The sequence below is a fragment of the Cryptosporidium ubiquitum genome (assembly GCF_001865345.1).
Source record: "Cryptosporidium ubiquitum isolate 39726 chromosome Unknown contig_3, whole genome shotgun sequence".
In the NCBI taxonomy this organism is placed as follows: domain Eukaryota; phylum Apicomplexa; class Conoidasida; order Eucoccidiorida; family Cryptosporidiidae; genus Cryptosporidium; species Cryptosporidium ubiquitum.
In genome coordinates this window covers 253964-279158 of record NW_021639817.1, presented here as the reverse complement: position 1 = coordinate 279158, position 25195 = coordinate 253964, and the positions used below count along the sequence as shown (strand labels likewise).

The 25195-nt window shown below is 30.1% G+C and overlaps 11 protein-coding genes across 11 annotated transcripts; 3 read left to right on the top strand and 8 right to left on the bottom strand.

Moving 5' to 3' along the window:
- Window positions 1–100: 100 nt before the first annotated feature.
- On the bottom strand, window positions 101–3271 carry cubi_03453 (uncharacterized protein; the record flags this gene model as incomplete). Its single annotated transcript, XM_029020466.1, has 1 exon — window positions 101–3271. One exon carries the CDS (start codon window positions 3269–3271, stop codon window positions 101–103), a length of 3171 nt encoding a protein of 1056 aa, XP_028874910.1.
- Window positions 3272–4017: 746 nt separating this feature from the next.
- cubi_03452 (uncharacterized protein) lies at window positions 4018–7116 on the top strand (the record flags this gene model as incomplete). Its single annotated transcript, XM_029020465.1, has 2 exons — window positions 4018–6733; window positions 6791–7116. 2 exons carry the CDS (start codon window positions 4018–4020, stop codon window positions 7114–7116), a joined length of 3042 nt encoding a protein of 1013 aa, XP_028874909.1.
- Window positions 7117–7211: 95 nt separating this feature from the next.
- Window positions 7212–10904, bottom strand: cubi_03451 (exonuclease; the record flags this gene model as incomplete). The annotated part of the gene is made up of 1 exon (XM_029020464.1): window positions 7212–10904. One exon carries the CDS (start codon window positions 10902–10904, stop codon window positions 7212–7214), a length of 3693 nt encoding a protein of 1230 aa, XP_028874908.1.
- Window positions 10905–11440: 536 nt separating this feature from the next.
- cubi_03450 (uncharacterized protein) lies at window positions 11441–12638 on the top strand (the record flags this gene model as incomplete). The annotated part of the gene is made up of 4 exons (XM_029020463.1): window positions 11441–11720; window positions 11903–11970; window positions 12061–12451; window positions 12529–12638. 4 exons carry the CDS (start codon window positions 11441–11443, stop codon window positions 12636–12638), a joined length of 849 nt encoding a protein of 282 aa, XP_028874907.1.
- Window positions 12639–12655: 17 nt separating this feature from the next.
- On the bottom strand, window positions 12656–15473 carry cubi_03449 (uncharacterized protein; the record flags this gene model as incomplete). The annotated part of the gene is made up of 10 exons (XM_029020462.1): window positions 12656–12834; window positions 12889–13030; window positions 13115–13186; window positions 13285–13392; window positions 13443–13510; window positions 13573–14592; window positions 14661–14712; window positions 14829–14920; window positions 14988–15261; window positions 15336–15473. The coding sequence occupies 10 exons, from the start codon at window positions 15471–15473 to the stop codon at window positions 12656–12658; spliced, it is 2145 nt and encodes a 714-aa protein (XP_028874906.1).
- A 666-nt stretch (window positions 15474–16139) lies between these two features.
- Window positions 16140–17393, bottom strand: cubi_03448 (uncharacterized protein; the record flags this gene model as incomplete). The annotated part of the gene is made up of 1 exon (XM_029020461.1): window positions 16140–17393. One exon carries the CDS (start codon window positions 17391–17393, stop codon window positions 16140–16142), a length of 1254 nt encoding a protein of 417 aa, XP_028874905.1.
- Window positions 17394–17779: 386 nt separating this feature from the next.
- Window positions 17780–19051, bottom strand: cubi_03447 (uncharacterized protein; the record flags this gene model as incomplete). The annotated part of the gene is made up of 1 exon (XM_029020460.1): window positions 17780–19051. The coding sequence occupies one exon, from the start codon at window positions 19049–19051 to the stop codon at window positions 17780–17782; it is 1272 nt and encodes a 423-aa protein (XP_028874904.1).
- Window positions 19052–19427: 376 nt separating this feature from the next.
- Window positions 19428–19856, bottom strand: cubi_03446 (uncharacterized protein; the record flags this gene model as incomplete). The annotated part of the gene is made up of 1 exon (XM_029020459.1): window positions 19428–19856. The coding sequence occupies one exon, from the start codon at window positions 19854–19856 to the stop codon at window positions 19428–19430; it is 429 nt and encodes a 142-aa protein (XP_028874903.1).
- A 143-nt stretch (window positions 19857–19999) lies between these two features.
- On the bottom strand, window positions 20000–21601 carry cubi_03445 (protein kinase; the record flags this gene model as incomplete). Its single annotated transcript, XM_029020458.1, has 1 exon — window positions 20000–21601. The coding sequence occupies one exon, from the start codon at window positions 21599–21601 to the stop codon at window positions 20000–20002; it is 1602 nt and encodes a 533-aa protein (XP_028874902.1).
- Window positions 21602–22722: 1121 nt separating this feature from the next.
- Window positions 22723–23136, top strand: cubi_03444 (histone H2A; the record flags this gene model as incomplete). The annotated part of the gene is made up of 1 exon (XM_029020457.1): window positions 22723–23136. One exon carries the CDS (start codon window positions 22723–22725, stop codon window positions 23134–23136), a length of 414 nt encoding a protein of 137 aa, XP_028874901.1.
- A 558-nt stretch (window positions 23137–23694) lies between these two features.
- On the bottom strand, window positions 23695–25017 carry cubi_03443 (poly (ADP-ribose) glycohydrolase; the record flags this gene model as incomplete). The annotated part of the gene is made up of 1 exon (XM_029020456.1): window positions 23695–25017. The coding sequence occupies one exon, from the start codon at window positions 25015–25017 to the stop codon at window positions 23695–23697; it is 1323 nt and encodes a 440-aa protein (XP_028874900.1).
- Between the last annotated feature and the right edge of the window lie 178 nt (window positions 25018–25195).

The window sequence follows — 25195 nt, the reverse complement described above, 5'->3', positions numbered from 1 at the left end:
ATATATATATATATACATAAATATTTACACGTATAAAATACTCATTAATTAATTGAATATATTTTTTCATTTGTTCCTGACTTGTGAATATATTCTAATGTCAATTCTGATTTTTGTTATTATTGCCATTACTATGATTATTGTTATTATGACGATGATGATTATGATGATTATGATGATTATGATGATTATGGTTATTACGATGATTATTATTATGGTGCAGTTGCTTATGATTACTAATAGTACTGTCCTTGTTTTTAAGTTGCTTCTCTTTAAGATTTTTAATATTTGAGCTTGCCTTTATTATACTATTTTGAATTTCTAATATTCTTCTCTCTATATTATCCTTGTTTTCTTTTTCCTTTGCATTTTTTAACCAATTATCTTTTGGTAACGTTGTCAATTCCGCTTCCAATTGAACTTTTTCAACATTTAATAGTAGTATCTGTTTTTCATAATTATCAATCATTCTTACTATTTCATTAATATTTGATTGATCCTTATCTTTTGTATCTACTAACCCATGGTCTTTCTTTTCTTTCTCTGATGTAGATTCTAATGAACTTTGATCGTTACTCTTCTCTAATATAATGTCATCATCATACTGATCTTTCTCATTCATACTTGATATACTTTCAGGAATTACTGGAATAACTTTATTCTCATTTTCTAATACATCCTTAATCTTTCCTTCTAATCTTTTTGGTAAAACAACTGGTATTAAATGATCATTTCCATCCGCCGCTAAAGGTCTTGGAGTTAATACTTGCACTCCTTTCTTAAAACTTTCTTCTTTATTTTCTTCTTGCTTTCCATTCTTCCTCTTTTCATTTTCTTCGTGGCCTAAATCAGGACATGTATTATATAATTTAGGGATGACTAATACATTCTCATCACCATTTCTCCCATCAATCACTGGTAAAGATCTTGTTTTTAACTCATCCTTATTATGTTGGTTATTAGGTGATAGTTTCTCAAATCTATTTAAATTTAAATTATATTTAGCAGATTTTGGAGATTGTTTGTTTTTATTCACATTCTTAAATTTATTCTTGGAACTTTTTGGAGATGATGAAGGTGATAATGGCTCTTTCTCCAAACTTGCCGTCTTAACTAATTTGGGAGACAATGAAATTTTTCCTGTATTATTCTGATTGTCTATAGGCAATCTATTCATCATATAAGTCATCTTTTTTGGAGAAAATGGGCTTTCGATGCCTTTCCAAGTTTTTGAAACCTCTAACTGCAACTCTTCCTTATTTTTTACTTTACCGTTATTAGTGTTATTCAAATATTCCTCCTCCAATACTTTAATACTCATCCTGGAGTTTTCTTTAGCATTCAATACCGTCAGTACATGTCCAATAGTAGAATTGTATTCAGCATCCGGTATTAATGGAATGATTGTTTGTTTAATTAATTTTTTCAATTTTTGATTTTCAAGAGTAAAATCTAGCAATTGGTTCTTCATTTCATGTATAGATTCTTCTGAAGTCTTATGTTTTTTCTCTAAAATTTTATAATCTGTTGATAATATATCTCTTTCCTCCTTTAATGCAGAAATTTCACCAATTAACCCGGCATTAGACTCCTGAAGCTGTTCTAAAACCCTCTCAGTGGCTGATAAAGTTTTATACTTTTCCCTCATATCTTTATTTTCAATATCGAGCCTTTTATTAGTATCTTGTAATTCTACTACTGTTGCATTTAAATTCTCTTCATTCTTTTTGGATGCACTATATTCTGATAATAAAGCAGTATATTTTTGGTAAAGTTTATTATACTCTCTCGACAGAGAATCATTATCTTCTTGTAACTTGGAACATCTCTCGACAATTTCATGGTTTCTTTTTTCTAAATTGTCAACATTCAACATTAAGCTTGTATTATTTAGTTCCATCTTTCTGTACCTTTCTTTATCTTCCTCAATCAAATTAATAAAAGAATTTTTTTCTATCATTAAGGTCTCGTTTTGCTTGCTCAAAATCTCATAATCTATTTTATACTTGTATAAATGCCCATATTCTTCATTCCAATGAGTTTCCATTTCTGTGTACTTTTTCTTGAGCATTTCCTTTTCATCTTTTATAAATGCAAAATCCCTCTTTAAGATATCATAATCTTGATTTAGTAACAAAAGTTTGGTATCTTTGTACTCAAGTTGCTTCTGAAGCTCTTCACTTCTAATTCTATACTGCTGCTCCTTATTTTGAGTTTCCAAAATGAGCATCTTTTGAGAAGACTCAATTACCTCCAATGACTGGATCCTTTTCATCAAAAGATCTCTTTCATTTCGATCATACTTTTGGGATGCCATTATTATTTGAGCCTGATTACTGCTTGGTAACCTAGATAAGAAATTGTTACTTACAGTTAAGCCACTATTTTGATCATTAGATTCCACATTCTCTTCATTATCATCTTCAAAAGAAGAGCGGTCTAAGTAATACTTAATTTTTTCATCGCTCTTGGTATAATGATGCTTCTTATACTTGTTTATTTGATTTGTATACTCATCTTCTGAACTTTCTAAAGAGGATGGAAGTAAAGATGATGGAGATGGCGATCTTGACTGGGTTAGCAATTTTTTATCACTAAATGAAACTGTTTGTTTTTTTGCCTCTTTTGAAAAACTACTTTTTGAATTCTGCTTTGATAAACTTGAATTCATTTTCTTCCTGCTTATTTTGGGTGTTTCCGAAACTTTAGACTTGACATTTTTTTTTGGTGATTTTACTATATCTCCTTTTATCTCGCTTAAATCCAAAGTTATATACTTATTCTCGTCGTGAGCATCTTCACTAGCATATTTTCTTGAAAATATAGCAATCGCATTATTATGATTAGTTCCATCAACCAAATCCTCCTTTTCACTTTTTCTTTGTCTAATTTTCCCCCGATTTCTTTCTTTTGAACTTTTTGTTATATTCCTTTTACTATCCATCTCTTCATGCTCACTCCCAATGTATTGATTATCTTCATACTCATTATTGCATTCAATATCATAGCTATATGGTTGATGATTGTTTGCTTTCTTGTTTGTTGTAGACTTAGAACTTCTTGTTTGAAAATTTCCTTTCTTATGGTTCTTTTGATCTTTTCTATTTTCCTTGGCTTGATTATACTCCAAATGATAATTCTCCAAAAAATCCTTCACATACTCATTTTTGTATAATAGACTTGTTTCTTCTCTAAGTTTTGCTAATTCTGACTCAAACTCAGCAAAACCATCTATTTTCTTGTCATATTGATCATCATAATTGAATTGCATCACATTAGTTTTTTTTACTATTTTTTTTAATTAAAAAATAGAATAAAGATAAAAATGATATATATAATATATATATATATATATATTATATATATATATATATATTCTCCTAATACCACAACTTTTACTCTGCCACCTTTTATCTAATTTCTTATCTGCTCTTTTGCATGCTTTGCTTACTATCACCTTAATTATCAATTTACATGCAATTCATGTGTGCGCGCCCATCCACATGACTTTGCCGCTTTTATTTAAATAATATATAACAGCGGCTATAAAGAAGTATTTATTGTAAATGAAAAAATCAGGTTATAATTGTTGGAGTAAAAAAGCAGAATCAAAAAGGCGTTAAAAGGTTTTTGCAGAAAGGAAGTAATTTTTGGAAAATAAATAGAGGCAAGTTAAAGCTCAACAATATATTGAGCAAAAATATATCTTTTAAAAGTCTAACGATTGGGTGCACAATATATTAGTAGATATTTACATGTAAACACAGATATATCAATTTAACTATGCCAATGTACAAATATTCATTCGTAACAAGGTAGCGTAATTTCATGGAATCAAAAAGTCATTCGGTGCTCATAAAGAAATAGAGCTTGAGCTGGGGCTTAGTCCCTTGTTTTTTTTCTTACTTTCAAATAAAATTGGCTTAATTTGAATGTTTTAGAATAGAGAAAAATTTTCTATTCTATACATTCAAAATAGTATAAAAAGAAGAATTGTCTTTGGAACTCTGGAAAAAAATGTTTAGACAAGTTTTAATAGTGACTTATTTGATAGTATTCTTTCTAGGAGGAGGATTGTTTTTTATTGGATTTAACGGTGAAAGAAAAAGTTTTGAACAAGGTAACTCTTACAAGGATGTAAAATTGTTGGAAATAGAATTTTTCAAAATAGAACCTATCTATGACAAAGTTCTGTATTTTATTGTAGATGCACTAAGAGTAGATTATTTGAATATAGAGACAAAAAGCCCAAGAAATTATATTCACAATAAATTAGAGAACTTAAATGCTTTAATGAGAAATGTAGAGTTGAGTAAGCATCTTCGATTCTACAACTACAAGGCAGATTTTCCAACATTGACAACTTTTAGAGTGAAATCAATGATGTCAGGCGAAAATCCCGGACTCATGGAACTCCTCTCAGTCTTAAGACCAAAAAGTAATGTAGATTCTTCCACTATATTAAGGAATTTATATACTCATAATATGAAATCTGTAGTTCTTGGAGATGATACATGGAGTCTTTTGTACGATCAATTAATTCACTATGAATATAAATATGAATCATTAAATATTCGGAATTTTGATAATTTGGATGATTATGTGGAAGAAAAGAGCCATTTGTTTTTAGATTCTAATAATAGTGACTACAAAAAATACAATGATTGGAGATTCATGGTGATGCATTTCATTGGAGTCGATCATATTGGGCATTATATTGGTATTAATAACCAGTTTATGAGTAATAAACTATCTCAAATGGATCAATTAGCTAAACAAACTTTGCAAATGCTTCTCAAAATTGACGATGAAAAGAATCTAACTCCTGCAGAATTTAGTCAAAAAGTTCAAAAATTTTCCGAAAATCTTCTAAAAACCAATCACACTGATTACACAAAACATGAAAAAATTCTTTTTTTGTTCTTTGGTGATCATGGTCAGAATGAAAGTGGCGGGCATGGTGGCCCATGCATTACAGAAACTAGCGCGGGCCTATTTGCATTTTCCACTATTCCTTTTATAGAACCAATGGAAAAGATACCCAAGTGGGATTTAGGCATGGATAATGAGAAGAGGCCAGAATCTTTAACCTTTACTGAGAGGATTAAAGAAATTAAGGTTTTAAATCAGATAGATATGGTTCCGTTTGTATCATCCGTCTTAGGAATACCAATACCAGAAAATAATTTGGGCATATTTAATTCAGATCTTAAAGTTAATTTGACTGGTACCGAATATAATCATAATAATCATGTATATTCTGATCAAAATGGTTTTCAAGAATATTTACAGGAAATGACTTATGCGAAAATTATGCATAATAATGCTCTTCAAATGTTTAATAGATTACTGAAGGTAATTGAGAGTACCCAAAGGTTAGAAGATGATATCAAATCAAAGTATTATGAGTTTGGAAATAGTTATAATTTTATTAAAGATCTTGATGAGAGGTTGAGGAAAAATAAAGAGGAGATAATATTTGATAGTGAATTTGAAAAACAAAGTAATTATACATCAGAATTGAAAATGTTTAAGAATCATTATAAAGTATCTCGTGAATTTGCTAGTCTTATTCAGAGAAAGTTGTTTAAAGATAGATCAAAATTTGACTGGGTATCAATTACTCAAGGATTTATGATCATGATAGCATTATTAGTATTTGTTTCAGTGATCATTATTCCAACTTTTAATTTAAGTATGTCAAAGTTTATGTTTAATAACAAAAAAGGATTTCTATCTTTATCTACTGAATCACCATCTAATTATTCTAAAAATACCTTACCTATAAATTTAAGACCTGGCCCATTATTTACATTTTATTTGATAATAATATTAATAACTTCAACAATTAATTTGATTGGATTATACTTATCAAATCAGAAATTGATGATACCAGAAATAGTCATGAGTAGGATAAACACATTTACATCTGTTTTGATCACCCTAATAATGATGCACATACTTTTGAGATTCCGGTATGAGATTAAATCATTTTATTCAAATATGTTTACATTTAATTTAAGTAGTAAAGAATTAAGATGGAACGTTTATTGGTGTATAATGACTTTGCTGTTTTTATTACAATTTGGAAGTTATTCAGCTTCATTTGCGGAGAATGAGGGAAAGGTGGTTAAATTATTAATGGTATCCTATCAAATAATAATACTATTTTCTGGATCAAAAAATAATTTGAAAAAGATAATATTACCACTGATACAGTTAATATTAATACGTTTTACATTCATTTTTGAAAAAGATAATCATGAAATTTTAGATGGATTTACTGGTATAGGATTATTATTAACATCAAATACAACAAGATTACTGATATTTATGATCTATTTATTTCTGCTATTGCTGGTATATAAGAATATTTTAAATAAATGGAATATGTTTCTAATATGTATAGCTCCAATATATATCTGGTTTAATTGGGTTAATAACAATAATATTATACGTTTAATTGGTTTAATAAATTTAATATATATAATAAATAGCTCATTAATAAAAAGAATAAAAAGGTACCGAATAAGATCAAAAGAGTCAAGTAATATGATAATGGTAAATAGTAAATTGGTAATTAACAGATGGATTAGTAATCATTTAATCTTAATATTTTTATTAAAGAACGACTTAATTATACCATATGCAATAACTAGTATAATACAATTAATATCAATAGAGAGTTTAAGATCAGACGGTGAAACTAAAAAAGATATTATGCCGGCAAAGGGTATCGAGAACATATTATTATTATATTTAATATCATTAAATAATTTTTTTAATTTAGGGAATAAATTAAAATTGGATTCAATACCGGAATATGTTGGATTGTTAGGACTCAATGAATTTTATCCAGAAATATCATATTTAATGGTACTATACTTCCTAACATCTCATTTATTTTCCTTGTCAGCTTTGCTAAAACTTCCATCATTGGGATTTAGGTACCCGAGAATTATGGTGATGGGGATTTTATTGTCAAAGTTTCTTTTTGCTGCTTTGGGAATAATTATATTGAGAGAGAATATAATGGTTTGGCAAATTTTGTCTCCAAAGCTGATTTACGAGTTTGTCTTTTGTGTTTCTTTTTCCATATATTCTCTATTAATGTAGGAACAAAGAGAGCAAGGAAAAGGAGATGAGTTTAGGTACTTTTAATAAGGAGTTAATTTAGTTGAATTAGTAATATTATTGTTTAAACAATTTTTTTAATGCCATCTGCTTTTTTTGTGATTAGAGTGACTAGAAGGATTTTGAGGACTCAAGTAAGAATTAGAGTCTCTGTTGTGTTGGTTGTAACTATTGGCACGTGGTGTAACTCTCATACCTGATTGTAAGTTCTGGCTGTGTAATTGTTCATCATGTGGTCGGTACCCTGATCCTGATGATGGAAAGTGTGGAGTTAGATATCTATCGGAGTTATTGTGTTGGTTATAACCCGGATCTTTATATTCAGCACCGTCATGACTACTGAAAATTCTTTCTTTGTTCTTTAAGAAGTATTCATGGTCATACAGACGGTTTTCAAAGTGGTTTGTCCGAATGGAATGGTTGTGAGGAGTTTGTCTCGATGATGATGAGTATGATGAGTAGTAATTGTTATTATTATTATGGTAATGGTGATTGCGATGATTATTATTACTATTACGGTGCTCGTAGTTTAGATGCTGATGTCTATAGCTATTTTGTTGGTGATGGTTGTGACTTCCAGAATAAAAGGAATAATTAGAAGATGAGTAGTTGTTGGTGTCAAATTGGTCCCTGAATCTTTTGTTACCAAACAAATTTGATTCATGGTAGTTGCCTTGATTATAGAAAGATTTAGCTTCTAAGTTTATAACTTGAGAATTTTGATTAAAATCAACATTTAAATTCCAATAATTAAAAAGCTTAAAAAGAATTTTCTGGCTTTGATTAGCTTTAAATCCTTTGAATTTTCTCTCCTGGTTTTTTAAATCAAATTCTGAAATAGAGTTTAAAAAAGTATTTGAATTAGGTAAAATTTTGGATCCAAACCCAACTTTAAACATCTGAAAATGATCATTTGTCGGATCTTTCCAAATTATTTTCTTTTCCAGTTTTTCAAGCTTAAAATATCCAATAACATAACTTGGTCGATCAATTCTATGATTAAATGAACTCTCTAATATACTTGTCCAATTTCTATTATTTCTATCATCGTTCAACATTTTTTTAATAATTTCTTTACCTTGTTGGATATTTTCACAAGTTTCAATAATTGGTACCGTTACCTGTTCAAGATCATGATCTTGAATTTTTAGATCCGGATGACAATAATTTTGAATGTATCCAAAAATAGGCATACCGTAAATTTTAATAGAAAATTTATCATTATTAGATGAATTTTGGTTATTTTCTTCAAGAATATTCTTAATGGGAGAAAACTTAAAACTGTACAAAATATCACATCCAAGTTTATTTCTATAGTTGGATAAAGTATCCATTTCTTTTTCCAATGGTATTACAGTCTCTAATAATATCTTCTGATCTATAAAAGGAAGCAAAGCAACCCATTTCCACCTCTGTTTATTTCCATTAGGATCCTGTTTAAATTTAATAGGATAAAACTCACTAAGAGGATTGTTTTTATCTATCATCATATTATAAAACTCTTTAGGTAGGCATATTTTTCCAGATTTTGGAGGAAGTACTGACATTAATTGTTCAAATTGAGTAAATGGTTTCCCCAACTCAAATTCACCAATTAAAGACTCTTTGATTTTATTTTCATTTTTTACATTATTGATTGCCTCTACAATATCTATTACATATGGTGCATAATGATATGGATAATACCAATCCCAACTAGGTACCCCATGATAATAATAACTAAGTACCCATGACAATCCTCTTAAATAATTTATGCAAACTTGATCGGAAATTTCATTTAATTTAGATTTAGCTTCCTCTTCTCTTTTTCCTTCATTTCCATTATTTTCCTCACCTTGAAAGTTAATTTGAGCTCTAAATTTACCGTTATAGTAATTCAATCTATATTTGAATATACTCTCTGGGTCATCAATATTGATTGGAATTCTTCCCATTCTATTATCTCCTTCTGTATTAGCTCCTTTATCGTTTGAGTTTAAAGAGTTGCTATCCATAAGTATATTCTCTTCGTTGTAGTCTTCTACTTCTGATAAATACTTGACTAATTTTGACAGATGCTCTTGGAAATAAGACTCAATACTATCGAATCGCCTCTTTTTCCCAAAATTCTTTTCTGAAAAATATTCATTTTCTTCTTTTTTTTCTTCTTCTGTTTTTACTGGTTTATTATGGGTAACCGTGGATTCTACTCCAGAAGTTGCATCTTCACCAAAAAGTAACTCTATTTCAGAAGCTGAAACCGTAGGTCTGCCAGTGTTGGTCGATTGTGGAGCTTTTGAAGAAGAAGAAGAAGAAGATGATGATGATGATGATGATGATAATGTTTGTAATGATGAGGATAAAGCCACAGAATTCTGACCTTTCTCCATGGCTCCAATCTGGTCTTCTTCCAAATTATTTTTCTGATCTCCCTCTATATTGCTATTTTGGTCTAACCTTCCCCTTGCACTTCCACCTGCCCGTTGGTTAAACTTAGATTCCTGAATAATGATCTCGTATTCCAAATCACGAAGGTAACTGAAAAATTGAATAATAGAATTTGGAATAATGTTTCCTTCCAAAGTCAAATAGTCGCCAATTCTAGGTAATACTCTAATATAAATCCCAAGAATCTGATCCAGTGAACCTTTATAAATACTAAATACTGGGAGGTTAGGAAGAAAGTCATTACCAATAAAAAAGCAAAGAAATACAAAGTCATCAATGCATCTCTCAAAATCATAATGAAAGTCTTCCTTTGTTTTTACTTGGCTTTCTTTAACACTTTTCAAATATTCAATCTGCTCTTTTATTTCATTAAAATCAAAATTAAGGTATTCTCTAAGCATTGAAAGGTCAACTATCTCAATATCAGACCACCAAGAATAAATTCGAAGTTTCTTCCCAATATTTGGGCCTTTTTCAAAAGAACCAATAGATAGACCTCCATTATCATTTTCCATTTCTAAATCTTTAATTTTCTTAATCCAAGCATTATACACTATTGAAATAGATGATGGAGAGTCTACTTTGAAATCTCTGACTGCTTCTCTAATTATATAAAAATGAGTCTCATGAGTAGACAAACCAAGCATAATTAAATCTGCATCTGATCCATATAGAACATGTTTGGTATTTGGGTCATAATCTTCATTACTTCTTTGAGTTCTAATAAATTCTAATATCTTATGCTCTCCTTCTCCGGGTATATTTGAGTCAGAAAATATTACTGAAATTGATTTCCAAGATTCATCTGTCTCAAATTTTCTTCTTATGTAAGCATGTAAACACATTGTTAGTCTCTCCATAAATGGAGTTCCTGGTGTAATTACATTGCTGTCCCATTTTTCAATATATTCAGGACATTTATAACCTATCCTACAAAACTCCTCTTGAGCTATTTCATAAGCTCTTCTATTATAATCCATCTCTAAGGCTGTCTTGTATCTCCTACTTCTTTGTTGATTCATTTTTGCTCTTGGAGCAACACCATCTATTGCCATATAAATCAATCTTCTTGGTCTTATCATTGCGTATAATCTATCTATATAATCACATACTCTTGTAAACATCTCTGCCTCATCTTTTGGTTTGTCTCCTCCGCTTGGATTACAACATGGATGTATTATACCATTCATATCCAAATACAAACAATCAAATTCTCCATTAATATTTGGTTCTGTCAACTCCAAGTCATTTAAACACGTCTCCTCATCAACAGCATCTTTTAACTCCTTAACTATCAAGGGATATCTGTTACATAACCACCTATAAAATGTTGGTACTCCCATTTTTCTTTTAACTCTTCAAGATTAATAAGAGAGTGAAAGAAAAAAAAACCAATAATAAAATCCAAACTTTCGAAATCACCAAAAAAATTCAACTACTTTATTTGAAATAGCACCTGCATCCAATTTCTTGCATTTCAATCTCTATTTTCCCCCGTCCTATTTCTTCTTTAGAGTCCTTTTTTTTTATCTTGACTTTTTTTCATTATTGACTTAATATAATCATGTTGGCCCGCCAGAAACCCCCGCCTAAATGTTATTAAAAATAATTTTGCATGCATAAATATTTTAAGATAATTTATGCTGGTATTGTTAATATGATTAATTGTGAAGTTTGTTAAAGTGGGGTTTACAGAAAAAGGAAATTTTGCTGGTGGAAGCCAAAAAAAAAAAAAGATTATTTTCTTTTTGTTCATAATTGAAAAATAATTAATAAATAATATGCTTTCCATTTGAAATTTTCCCATTTTAATACAACCATTTAAAATTTCTGGTATCATAATTAAATACAGTAATATTACATTGTGTAATTAAAAAAAATGTTTCAAGTTAAAGCAGTCTTGAAAAAATTTGTCTTCCAAAAAAATAACAAAAACTTGGATTTTAAAAAAATAGCTTTTCCTTTCTTGAGTAAAATCCCAACTAATTTTACATCCAATGAAAAGCAATGCAGTGATATAATTAACAGTCCAAAAACTAACAATAAGAATATTATCACTGTACATTGTATTCGGCATGCTGAGAGTACCATGAATGCTTTGAGGAACCATAATATAAAAACTTTAAATATACACGAGTTATTGTCTGGCAAAGACCCTGGTAAGTTTTAATATTTATTTTCTCCTATTTTGGCCTGAAAAAAAACCCAATCTATTCAAGTATAACTTATTTAAGCTTATTAATGTTTGTAATAAACTTTTAAAACCTTTGATTAGATTGGATTGAAATAAAATGATTAAATAGAAGTAACAATATTTGTATAATTCCTTTTAAATTTTCAGGTATTTTTGATGCTCCTTTATCGAAGAATGGGATTGAGAATGCAAATCATTTCGGTAATAAAGGCGGTGTAAGTAATAATAGTATTGGAATATAAAACCAAGAAAAAATTAACCATTTCTAACTATATTTTCTTTTTCCTGGAATATTTATGAATTAGCCAATATATAAAGGAAAGCCAATTATGGAAAGAGCTTCTATGATACTCACATCCAATTTGAGAAGAGCCATGGAAACTTCAAATCTAATCTCTAAGAGATCTTCTGATAATTGCAAAATTTGTGTATTGGATTTTGTTAGAGAAAAAGCCTTATATGTTTCGGATGTTCCTTCTTTATCTAGACAAGAAATAATAAAAAATTACCCAAAAGCTGATGTATCATTTCTTCCTGATACTAACTTTAAAGATTTTATAGTACTTCCAGAAAATTATGATCAAGTGGATCAAAGAATTCAACAATTTATCAACTTCATCAAAAATTATGAAGGCCTTGAAAATGATGAGATTGTTTTGGTTTCACATTATTACTTTTTAAAAAGACTTTTAAAAGGTTTGTTTTTTTTATTTTGATATGAATTGGTTTGAGTTAAATTTTATCCTTATTTTTAATTCATCTTTATTTTTCAGGATCAGTATTTTGGCAATTACCAAATCTTGGAGTAGTTACTATTCATATTGATAAAAGTACTGGAAAAATTGTTGGTAATAATATTACTAGATATACCGATAATTGTTAACTTTTCTTTTTTCTTAATCAGTTATTTCTCTTTTCACCTAGAATTTCTTGCTGACTAGTAATTATCTTTGTTTCAATCCTCTTACTTTTACGTAACTGAAGTATTATCTTTATCAACTTTAATAATATTACAAGCCCTATTATTGTTCCAAGCAGTATTCCTATACACTTTACTCCAAGCTTTATGCAATCCCCAACTAAAGTATATCATAATAAATGGAATTTTGAGAAATTTATTCATTTATACTTACCGTTTGCTATCAAACACCAGAAATTTAATCCACATGAAAGGCATTTATTTCCTGTAAACATGGACTCAAATTTTTTGTTTGTCAACGATGTCTGATTCACTACTACATCAGAAATTACCGAATCAGAACTTGCAATAGAGATCTTTGTTTTTTAAATTAAATATTAAATTACAAACAATGAAAGTTAATATATTCAAAAATATAACTTTCTTTAAACTGAACATACCGTCATAGAAGTTGTTGAAAATGTGAACATGTTTTGGTCCAATTGAATGGAAAACGAATTATATAATACCACCTAAAATTTTAATGCAGAAAATATCAACATATTAGTTATATAATAATGATTTCCAATTTAATTATGCATTTATTACAATATACTAAAAAGAAACTTACAACACATTTGTATTCACTTCCTGTTAATACTGAGACTCCCAATACAAAAGTAAAAATTCCTATAGAATTTGCCTTAATTTTTCTTGTTTGAGCCATTATTGGATCAACCTTGGTTAATGTGTTAATTAATCATTTAAATTTAACTCTCATATACTTACCTCACTTGTCTGTACTCCTGACTTTGTACAGTAAGGTATCTGAACAACGAAACCAGAATCAATTTCCCCTAAAATCGTTTTTTTGTCAAATTATTAGTTTGTTTTAAAAATAATATGAATAAAAACTTACCACTATTCTTTACATAAACTTTCAGAGGACAGCCATAACTACTCATTGCTGTGCAAGCTTCGAGAGGTGGTGGCTCTATATACGTAATAATTCCAGGAGAAGATGTTGCTACCCAAGATACAGAAGAAGCTTCGACTGAAAACATAATTTCTGTGTCAAAAATTGAATCAAAAGTGTATCCAAGAAAGAATCTACGTAATTGAATATTGGTTATATTCTCCATGTCATTCTGTGTTACCTCCTCTTGGCCAATCTCTCCCAGTGAATCCAATATTAGCTGTGGTGAACCTGAATTTTGTGCGTTTACCGAATATTGAGATATTTTTCCAAGAGAATGATCTTCTATTACCTTCTTATAAAAGTGAGCTACCTGAGCTCTTTGGCAAGTTCCAGGTGGATGATAGCAAAACCTACCATTTATTGAGCTCCAAGTATGAACACTTGTTCCTATCTTATCACAAGAAACACCTGTAAAATCTGCGTTTTCTGGAGGAATGATTAAAGTTGGCTTCAAACAGTCATTACTCTCTTCTTCAGTCTGGTTTTTTGAACTTTTTCCACAGCCATTTCTTAAAGGAGGAATTGCCATACTTGTAGGCATTCCTTTTGGAGAAAATGTTGGTTGTAACATATAATAACCATTCAAATCTTTTGCATTAGCACTTCCAAAAGGAGGTCCTGAACTTATTACCTGCACTGAAGCTCCGAAATTTGGATCATAAAATGATGGAGATGATGAATTTAATGTATGCACCGAGGTCTGTATTCCAGACTCTTTATGTCTTATCCTTGAACAATCTATTGTGGTATCTTTATTTTCTTTCTTGCATTCATCTTCCATATTTTCCAATTCTGTACTTGACAACTTATTAATTGACGACTCTGTTGGACTAAACCAAGACAATTCAACTTCTAATGAATATTGCCAGTTCCATCCTCCTATTCTAAAAGCCGTCCACCATGGTGGTATCCAAACCGGGCATGACTTAGATAAGTATACATTCCACCACATTCTTTGCTCTATAGTTAATTTAATTAAATTAAACAAAAACTCAACAATGAATGCTTACACTATTAATCAAACTTACGTATCCATGAACAATGTAATGTAGCTCTTGAAAAAGGTGCATTCGTATTTATCTAAACGATTAATTAAATTGATTGATTATTAGTTTATTTCTGGAACTTATAAAGTCCTACGAAATAGCCTCTTTTTCTCCACTCTGTCCCTACCACTCCCACTTAATAATACTTACCGTAACATATAATTCTGGGCACCAACAACATGATCCTTGAGATCCTGGTGGTATTGGAGTTTCTTGAGTCCAGTTCTTTTGGCCAGGCGGTACTGCAAATCATTAAAAAAGGTTTTCAATGAATTATTAGTGAATTCAAATGAATTCATCAAAACTTACAGTTGGGAGTTCCATATAAATATTCGTCCCTGACTTTTTGGCAACTTCTTAACTCATGATCACAAAATCTATATGGGTCACCTTCAACTTGGCTAAACGAAAACAATTTTATATCCTCCTGGAAATCATGATACAATGTTGAAGCATAACTCAAATCATATGCAATCAATATTGGAGACTTTTTAATTGTAATCTTAAATCCACTGGATCCAGGGTCTGATTCCTTTGCATTTTTTCCGTTTACTTCTGATGATCCAAAATTCAAAGATACATCCTATAGAGTCGTTAATTATTAAAATTTGAAATCTTTATCTAATTAAATTTTTCTCATCAATCCAAAAGACTTACCTGATTGTTTTGTATCACCAAATGACCATTCAACATCTTCTTACATTGTCCGTTCATACACATTTCTTGCTCAGATACTATCAATTGAGAAATTACATTTCCTACCAAACAAAAAATTGAAAATAATAAAATATACATTATTTTCTTCATTCTAAATTATACTCTTCTTTCATTCTAAATCCTTATAAATTTCTGTCAATATTGCTCCATTAAATATACATATGTATGCATAATGATCAATTCTGATTTTTATCTCCTCTCCCACACCATTTTACATCATAATTATACTCTCACTTTTGTGTGGCTGCAACCAAAAAAATTCTTTCATGCATGCAGTCTTTTATATCATATAATTGTATCATTTTTCTTATTAAATTACTTAATTTCTAAAAGTATTCTTTAAGAAAAAACTTGATATAAATTAAATCTTTCCATTAATATCTACCTTACCACACAACATATTCTGTTTACTCTAAGTTTGATTGATTAAATCAAGCAATTCCAAACTTTTGATTTTACTATTCATTAAAAAATAATTACGAAACTGATGTGCAAAAAGAAATGAATATTTCAATTTTTTCACCAATAACATAAATTATGTGGTCAACACTTTCATATACCGGCAACAATTTATATTGCATGCATACATGCAGGAGGGCCTCTTTAATTAATTACACGTAATAATTACGCGTAAATAAAATTTTTGAAGAAGAAAAGCTAATTATAATTAATGTATTAGAATAACAAAGAATGTACTAATTCCACTTTCAGGGCTATTATAACTTAACTAATTAAAAGGAAAGACTAGTTTGAGATTACGATAAAATTTTTATCATTGAAATTAATTACAGAAGAGTTCCTGTGAATAATTGAATACTCGGTAGAAAGCCGATAGGGGTTTTCAATTTTTTCAGCATATCTGGAAACTCCAACCCTTTTGTTGGATTTTGAATTTTCAAACAACTGTCCACATAAAAAAAGTTTACCAGTTGGAGAAATGATTGCTGACGATCTATTACCGCATGATATAAATGGCTTTAAAAAATCTAATTCACTAAATTTTTTCAAAGTGATTGGAGGGTAAATATTTTTTTTATCATCAAGTATACCACATTGCCCATATGTGTTATCTCCCATACATAAAATAGAATTAATTGAAGTTAATATTAAACAATGCTTCTCACCACATGATATCTTTTCTATATATATTTCCCTTGAGTTACCACCCAAAATTTTCTCGTTCTTCTCATTTTCATGAACATTACTTGGTGATTCATTTTCTTTTTCATTTCTTAAACCTGAATTTTTTGTTGAAAGACCCCAAGACTCTATTCTTAACCTACTAAAATTTGGAAAATTTGAATTATATATATACATATCACTTTCACAAAATTCACCAAATGTATTATCTCCCCATACAAATAATTGTGAGTCGGAATCTAAAACTAGTGTAAAATAAGCTCCTATTGAAATCTGTTGAACTATTGTATCACTAAGCCTGCAAATTAATTCTATCCTAGGATTGTGAAAATCCCAAGCATATATCTCGCCATTGTCTAAAGCTATACATGTCTTCTCCTTATATGATTCCACCTCCACAACCTTATTCCTCCCTCCAAAAAATGTCTCCAATTTTGGTTTGAACACTATTGGACTCTTTAGATCATACAATCCCCATCTATATATTTCACCTCTATTTGTTAGAGCTATAGAACTGTAAGTTCCCGTTGTTATCTTCTTTATTCCTTCGATGTTTTGTATTTTTTTTGGTTCCTTTAATTTTTGTATGGATTCTCCATGGCCAAGCTGGCCAAATAGTCCAGTCCCATATGAATAAACCTCAGAATCCAATGTCAAAAATAAAACATGATTTAAACCTGAGCTCACTTGTATTATGTTTTTTTTTCCTAATGTATGAATTGTTTCTATATTATTTATACCCCTATACACAGAAATTGTTGTTTTCTTGTTTTGCGGACGGCTCAAATCCAGCAAATAGTCGGATGTTGTTATCAAATATTCATTCTTTGTATTCTGATTTTGAACATTAGAATACATAGATTTTTCCCCACTCTTATTAAATAGTATTTTCGAATCTATTCACTACCCTTCTATTTTTAATAATACTTGCCAATACTCACAGTGTGGCGCGCGCGCCACGCAACATGCAAATTACTAGATTCTTGTCCTATAGAAAAATTATACCAAAAAGAAAGAGAAATGAATGAGAGACTTTTTAACTACAAAATTCGTATAATTAAACTCCACTTTAAAAATATTTCAAAAAGAGGTATATAATACTTAGTCGAAATTAATATCGCTCAAATTAATTAAAGAATAAACTGATAAGATTATAAAAATATGAATAATAGTAATAACAGTAATAATAATATTAAATCATTATAAATTAGCTTAAAAGAGTAAAGAAGGAGTAGTTGCGATAGTTAATTAGAACACTTTCTCTCAACCAATTTAACTCCATGTTCAGTGTATTCCTCTTTACTGAACCACATTTGTTGGAAGGAACCCAGAGATGCTAAAATACTTCCACCTATCCAACTCGAAAACTTTCTTTCTATTGTAGAATTCGGAGATATAATCTTTAATTTAGGCCCTCCTCCCGACAATTTGTCATCTTCAGCCAAAGATTTTGAAACACGATCAGCTAATCCTGGAATGACGGATGTCCCTCCTGTTAGAATCACTGCCCCTATTAAATCTTTTCTGATATCAATATCACAAGCTATAATAGTATTAGATATTGCAGAACATAGTCCTGGAAATCCATTAGTGTTTATTGCAGGTAGGTCAGAATCACTGATGATCATATCCGGATTTAAAAGGCATTCAGGAACACGGATACCAATAGGTTCAGAATCAATTAAAGTACCATCTGGCAATTCATAAGTGGATGTAGCTAGTGCTGATGATGTTTTTGCTATCTCTTCATGTTCAGCACAACGGCAAATAGATTCTTTTATGTTCCTTAAAACCTCTCTTCTACCATATTCAATATATGAACTACTCACTTTTTCCAAACTAACTTGCTCATAACTTAATGGTTTATCTTTGTGAATTATCTTTCTAACAGAAAAATTGGGAGAAATACTTAAATTCTTCTCTTTTAGTAAATGCCTGGCAATCTGATCATCCAAAAAATCTCCACCTATTGGGTATTCGCATAGTGGTTTTTGAAGGGTATATCCATCTAATATTGGAACTATTGAAGTTGTTGTTGCTCCAATGTCTACAACCAAACCAGATGATCTACCCACAGAAAAAGCACTCAAAATTGCCTTTTTTGCCGTATAAACTGCAGGAACATCAAACTTTTCAAACATAATTTCAACTTCCTTCTCTCTGATTTGTCTATTATGTTTTGATGGCTCTGTTAATAATACCGGATGTTCTCTTAAATCCGTTGAAAGACCTCCTTTTCCTGTTGTTTTTCTAATAATTTCTTCAAATACATTCTCGTTCAAAGTTAAGCTACCATCTACAAAATTTAAACAAGGTTCCACTGAAACTTCTTCCAAATAACTCAAAAAATTTAATGGAAACCTTTTTTCAGCATTCTCTCTAACTCCTACTACTGATGGCCAAACTTGTCTTGGACAATCTTCCCCACCATATCCTATCTTTGTCATATAACTACCTACATCAACAATGATTGCTCCCACATCATCTCCTCCAATAAATGTCTCTTTTCCACTCATTTCTACTTTATTCTTTTCTCTGTTTTTTCTCCGACACTAACACCAATTTTCTATAATAATTAATACCGACATGTGGCGCTTGCATTCCCGCCTTTTCTAAATTAATGTAGGTACCGTCAAAAAAGATCTTAAAAAAAAGAGGGGAAGATTAAAGAGGAAACAAGGGTGAAAGTAACATTGTTAGTAGTTGAATTTTGATTTTGACTAATAAATATCAAACTTTTTTGTATTTTTTAGAAGATGATAAGAAAAGGAAAGTTGACAATAGTTTTAAAATATAATTGCATTAAATAGGTTACATATATATATATATATATATATATATTAATATCTAATTACTTTTATATGACGGAGAATGGGAAAAAAATCTTTTTTATTACCCTGAAAGTACATTTTTGCTAGACCAAATAGACATACAGAGTTCCATTTCAGCAAATTCCCTTTCTTCTTTATCATTATTAATATCATTGGTATTTGAATGGTCTTCAGTACTAATGTTATCAGGAATTTCTTGTCTCTTTTCCTGTTCCATATTTAATTTTGTTGCCTTTATTTTGTTTAAATGACGCTTATACCTGCTTTTTATGTGTTTCTCACAATTGTATTTTTTATTAATACTTTTTGAAATTACTGAGACTTCAGATAAGTTCTTATCCGCTTTTGACGAATGAAACCTTGCATTATTTTTTGAAGTATTCTGACTCTTTTGAGTGGAGATTTCAACGAGAGCTGAGTATATATCATTAGATCTCAACTCATTGGTAGAAGGTACATCACTCCTGAAAAGTGGATGTAATTCATCCATAATTTACATTGGGAAAATTGAATGACCAAAAATAAGTATTTGATATTTCAGCAGCTTTAATTAAATGGTTTAAGAATAATATAATATTAATAAGTAGAGAAATTATTTTTTATTACCATTATTTCTATTTAGGCGCAAAATAATCATTTTACTGTGTTAATTTCCGTATCTCCCTTCAGCTTGGCTTCTGCTCTTCCTTTTCTCATAATTTCTCTAAGTTGTTCTCTTTCTTTATCGTATTTAACTCTTAAGTTCTTCCTCAAACTTGCATTACTATTTGTCTTGTTAATTGTAGATGGTAGTTTTTGTGAGTTTCTTTGTTTACAAGAGTTTCTAATACTATTAGTTGATTTTTTAGTACCATTATTATCAAAAAGTTTGCTTGCAAGATTTCTTTTAATAATTTCTTCAGTGGTAACTTTTTTACTATTAAAAGCACTAAGTTGTGTTACAAAGAATTCAACAGTAGTTTCGAGTTGCAATAATATTTCCTTTCTAGAAAGTCGCCTTCCATTCTGTTTATTCTTTTCTTTTTGTCTAAAATAATCAATAATTTCTTTGTATTTATTTGGATTTGTTTCACTATCTTTATTATTAGAACTTTGGTTACTAATTATTGAGCTTTTGCTTTTTGAGAAATTATGATAAGTTAACACTTCCTGACTTTTAAACCATTCATCCAAACTCTGCTTTAAAAAAAATTTGGAGTTTTTGTTCTCAGTATCTACATCTTGTTTGATCCAGAAAGGATGTTTTAATATATCAACTTTATCTCTTTCATTAGTAAATTGAGTAGTATAAGTGCTTAGTTCTTTGCAAATGCTGTTGAATTGATTCCAATGTTTATGTTTACATGTATTTAAAAACATGTTAATGAAATTCAAGATGTATTTATTTGACTGAAAAAGTTTATCAATATTTAGTCTTTCTTCAGGATTAGGGTTGAGTAAGCCTTTAATTATGTTGACCAAATCTTGAGAATACCTCTTGTTTACCCCATACATTTCAATATGATTATTAACTTCCTTTTTAAATTGATCTTCATTTTTTACAGAAAATATTATCATTTCTTGCATTGAATATTTTCTAAAAACTCTTTCCAAAGAACATAGTTCGAGTAATAAACAACCAATACTCCAATAATCACTTTTTTTGTCATGTTGCATATTTGAGTATATTTCAGGAGCTAGATAATAAATGGAACCCTGTATTAAGAGATTGGAAAATCTTTCAGACTTATTAAATTCATCTTTATTTGACGACAAAATATTGGAAATACCAAAATCCGAAAGTTTAACCATTCCGTTGGAAAATAAAATAACATTATTAGATTTAATGTCACAATGTATAATATTATTATCATGCAAGTATTTGACTCCAAGAACAATTTGTAGAAAAATGAACAATATTTCATCTTCAGCAAAGCAAATATTATCTTTTCCCCCTTTTTTTCTTGCTTCAATCTCGCCATCTAAGCTACCATATTCGCCAAGCTCCATGATTATACAAAGTAAATTTTTAGTCGTGTAAGACTCAACTAATTTTATCAGATTTATATGGTTAATAATATTAAGTATTTTAATTTCTTGAATGGACTTCTTCTTTTCAATTTCAGTCATTCTACTCATATTAACCACTTTAGCCACCAACTTTTCTTGCTTAAGTTCTCCCTTTTTTGTCTCTATCAAATAGCACTCTCCAAATCCTCCCTCGCCTATATGATTGGTTACGTAATATTTGTCCATTACAACAAACTTAAAATTTTTTGAGAATTCCTACTAATTTAACTTTACTAATTAATTCAAAACCGAAAATTATATATCTGTACTATTATTATTACTATTGTTCCTTCCACAAATTCGAACCTTCTAATATTAAATACCAAATTCTTAAATTTATGTCCAATATTTACATTTAATGTGTGGTTTTTGCCACCTCAATATTTCAACGTCCTTTTTTAAATTCTTTTACAAACCATTATTTCAATCCTTATTTCTTGTAAGAAAAAAAGCTTAACCAACCAACTTTTTCACCCATTTTTTCACTATAACATAATCAAATAATTACCATTGGTAATATTAATCATACTTTGTAATTTCCTTTATATTAAATTTAAGATAGAATCAATCTTTTTAAACTGTATTTAACTTTATTCATTATTTAATCTTATGTTTCTAATCAATTAATTACCTTCAAATTATATTCTGTTTCTCTAAACTATTTTTTGCATGGCAGCTTGCATGCTATTTATTACGTGAGAACTTCCAATACATGTGGACATAAATGCAAATTAAAAAAAATTTATGTACCGGTGTTGCATACAAATAATTATTCATCTTTAATAACTAAAATTACATGCAATTACGTATAAATTTAAAAAAAAATTAAATAGATTAAGAACGATAGATGTTTAGGCATCGAATATAAATAAAATTATATTAAAACAAGTCATGCTCTAACCCTAATAGTTCTCAGCTTTCCTTAATCATCAATACTATTCATTTCATTTTAAATATCTTTTTTAAAAACGAAATTCCTCGCGTTCTGACTCGCGAATTCAACTCATGTCCCACTTCCTTCCTACACAAAAATGCCCCCGCCTCTATTATATATGAACCAATCCCTGTAGACATGACGTTGAGTGGAATATTAGATATGTGGCCAAAAGCCAAATAGCGGCTAAATAAGTAACTAGAAAGTAAAATAAGTGAAAAGAGCAGGTGTGGGGAGAAAGTGTGGATAATGAATAAAGTAAAAAAAAACGGTAAAGGAAGTGGAAACAGTTCTATCAATTTTGAAGGTGTGATAATCGCAGCTTTGATATAACGAAAAAAAGTATATTGAATAGAAAATAAATCAAGAAAGAATGTCCGGAAAAGTAACGAGCTCAGGCGGAAGAGGTGGAGGAAAGAAGACTACCCGTAAAACCATGTCCAACTCTGCTAAGGCAGGATTACAATTCCCAGTCGGTAGAGTTGCAAGATACTTAAAGAGAGGTAGATATGCAAAGAGAATTGGTGCTGCTGCTCCAGTCTATCTTGCTGCTGTTTTGGAGTACTTATGTGCTGAGCTTCTCGAGCTCGCTGGTAATGCTGCTAGAGATGCAAAGAAGACACGTATCACTCCAAGACAAATCCAATTAGCTGTTAGAAACGACGAAGAACTCAGCAAATTCTTGGGTAATGTTACTATTGCCAGTGGTGGTGTTTTACCAAACATTCCAACTGTTTTGTTACCAAAGAAATCCAAGTCCAAACAAGGAAATTCACAAGAATTTTAAACATTCAATATTGCTTTGTTGCAATTCGATATATGTATATATTATATAGTCGAAGCGATTTTCATCTTCACCTTTGTTATTGATGGTACTTAATTCCTATTTATGGTGATGTGAGTCCTATTGTATGTTCTCAGGAGTGCTTAATTGAGGCTTTGAGGGTTTTCCCTTTTATGGTTAATTTCCTCATTTTCTGCGTCTTCCAAGAGCATTCACCTACGGGCATTCACCTCGTTTTAGAATTTTAGCCCTATCAGGCGGCACTAGCCGCCACTATCTAGTATGTAGAATCTAATTATTCATCATTATTCTCTAGTATTCTTTTGCTGTCATAGAGAAGTGGGTTGCAGGTATTTGGGGCTTATTTTTGGCCCATACCGGCATTTGCATGCGCGAATCTAGTTTGTGTGTTTGGAGGATTTGCATGTAAAATATGAGGTTAATTTGACAAAAAATTTTTAGAACTATAGCTTAACATCTTTACGGGGGAAACTCCCTCCCTATTAGAACAAGAAAGCTAGGTTTCTATGTAAACATATGTCCCAAACACTTTCATACCCTCTACTTTAAAAGTTCACCTATGGCGTTGTTAAACGTAATCCTTCCAGCATTCTGGAGTTGAAAGAATGCTTTGGCAAGCTCACCGCATGTCATGTATTTCGACTCGAGCCGACGAATTTGGTTTAAATCCAATTTATTTGATGCATCTGAATACACCATTGGTCTATTACATACACAAGACCCTAATAACTGTATAACAAATTTATATGGAATATCTCCTCCAAAGACTCCACCGCCCCAGTATCCAGTAACAAAAGGACTGCGATGTTTTTCTTCTGATTCTCCGTAGAAATCACTACATAATAGAGGTAATAGTTTATTGAGTTCTCTTAAGGCATATTGCACTGTAAATTGCTTTTGAGGGTACCCCTTGTTTAAGGCATCAATTGAGCCATATACTCTTGTTAGTGGTTTATACATATCCTCTTCATTAGCTGGAGCATAAGAAAAACTTGAGCCGTATCCATTGTATTTAGAAAACTTCATTAATCCCCTAAAGGAAATGACATCCTCATCATTTAAATCGGTATGAAAAATACGTGAAATTAAAGTTTCCGGAGCAACCGTCATCATTATCTCTTCCTGATGCATAACATTTGATAGAACTGCACTACCAACCACCTTATTACCAAAAATTGCCTCTACTACATGTCCTCCGGGGTTATGGGTTTCCATAAATCCTTTAATTAAAACTGTCTGTTGTATATTTAATGTTGAAGATGTAAAAAAACTTTCTGGGCTTGGATGCCTATAGTGTCTTTCAAAGACTACAAGATCAAGAGTTAATTGATCATTAGAAGATATTTTATTTGCCATGATATTAAAGTAGCTTAAAATACAGCTTAGTTGCTGCCCAGAAGCTCCACTTCCACTAAAAAAATTCCCAAAGTATAATCCAGGAGTCCGTGAGTGAAAAATATAATTTGGAAATAATCCCAAAAACCCTGCAAAGATTACTAAAACAATGAATTTTCTTGTGAACATCTGAATTGCGTTTGCTTTTGGTAGGATTATATCTATAGGAAGTACATTATCAGTTAAATTGTCAGTCAGTTTAACTAAATGTTGTGATAAAACAGAAAATGTACTTGAAAAGAATCTTGAAGACTGAGTACTATCTGCATTTGAAAATGCAGCTTGAATTCCTGAAGCTACTGAGCTGGTAGAAGATATTATATTACGATCATTAGTTGCTGTACCTAATTCTTTGACAAAACTCCTTAATGTTGCAGAAGAACGCACTGTAGTATGTTTTGCAGAGATAAAACTAGTGATTGAACCCCAAAGTCCCTGCTCATTAAATATATACCTTATTCTATTCATTTTAGAAATCTAATTTATTCTCCTAAACAACTCCAGTTTTCTTAGCCTGACTGTTTTTTAAATAAAAAAAAATAGATGGCGCTAAACTTTGTTCTTAGATTCCTTCTGAAGCGCGATGCTATTTAAAAATAGAAAGTTCAAACAATTACTTAAAAAAAAACTCAATAATTCAAAGAAT